General features: G+C 36.6%; 1 protein-coding gene across 1 annotated transcript in view; it reads right to left on the reverse strand.

Annotated features, from left to right (window-relative positions):
- Positions 1 to 329: 329 nt before the first annotated feature.
- LOC107579204 (60 kDa SS-A/Ro ribonucleoprotein-like) overlaps positions 330 to 929 on the reverse strand; it is a 2,485-nt gene continuing 1,885 nt past the window's right edge. The window contains exons 2-3 of the mRNA XM_016265062.1: positions 737 to 924; positions 330 to 657 (exon numbers count right to left, since the gene is read on the reverse strand). Of these exons, the coding sequence (XP_016120548.1) occupies positions 487 to 657; positions 737 to 924 (359 nt within the window). The 3' untranslated portion in view covers positions 330 to 486. The remainder of the gene's footprint in view (positions 658 to 736; positions 925 to 929) is intronic.

Here is a 929-nt window from a genome sequence, read left to right on the forward strand (position 1 = left end):
TTGGGTTAAAGAGTTAGAATAGAAATTGTGCTTCAGTTATTTTGCATTAATTGCGTTAAATTATTTTTTACGCGTTAAGGATTGTAAAATTAACGTGTTAACATTGACAGCCCTAATTTCTATATTCAAGCATATTAACATTCTAAATGTAATGTATGAATGCCACTAAATTAAAAAAACATTTCAATATTTGTATTTTTATTTCAATTTCAAAATATCAAAAACAAGCATTGTTTACCTTATTAAAAAGAGAATTAAAACATATTATTAGGTTTATAATTATAATGCAGTAAATATACTATTACTATTATGTTGCTAGGTAATGTGATTCTCTATTCGGGCATATGTGTGCAGGAGAACTGACTTCACACATCCACTAAAAATTGATTGAAAAGCTGATTAAAGTTCTTATAAAAGCTCTCGTGTCAATCGTTTGAAGACACCATTTGGTATCTAATGCAATGACATTCATGTATTTGCTGGATGCTACCATTGTCTTAAAATGCTGACCTTTTTCAGAGCCGTCTCATCCTGAATCCTCTCACAAACAGCTGCAACATCTGCACTTGCTGCTGCCAGAACCTTGTTTGCTGTCAGATTCCCCAAATGCTTCAATAAAACAGCCATGGGCATCTCTTTCAGCAATGCTTTCCATACCTAAAAAAGGACCAATAAGTAAACTGTCATCACATTAAGACAAAAATCAAGAAATGCTTCCGGCCTGTTTCATTCAGACCTCTTTGGACTTGAGGTGGTTGGTCAGGATCTGCTCTTTCTCCAGCCTCTGCTCCTCGATGAGATGAATGAGCTCCTGTTCATCAGTGCAGCGCTTGGCTTTCTCCACAGCCTCCAGATACGCAAAAACCTTCTGCACATCCTCGGAGGTCTCTTTATCACCATACGCTTCCTGAACCCCTTTCCAGCCTTGC

The sequence above is a fragment of the Sinocyclocheilus grahami genome, unplaced genomic scaffold (genome assembly GCF_001515645.1).
Source record: "Sinocyclocheilus grahami isolate Dianchi unplaced genomic scaffold, SAMN03320097.WGS_v1.1 scaffold15346.1, whole genome shotgun sequence".
NCBI lineage: Eukaryota > Metazoa > Chordata > Actinopteri > Cypriniformes > Cyprinidae > Sinocyclocheilus > Sinocyclocheilus grahami.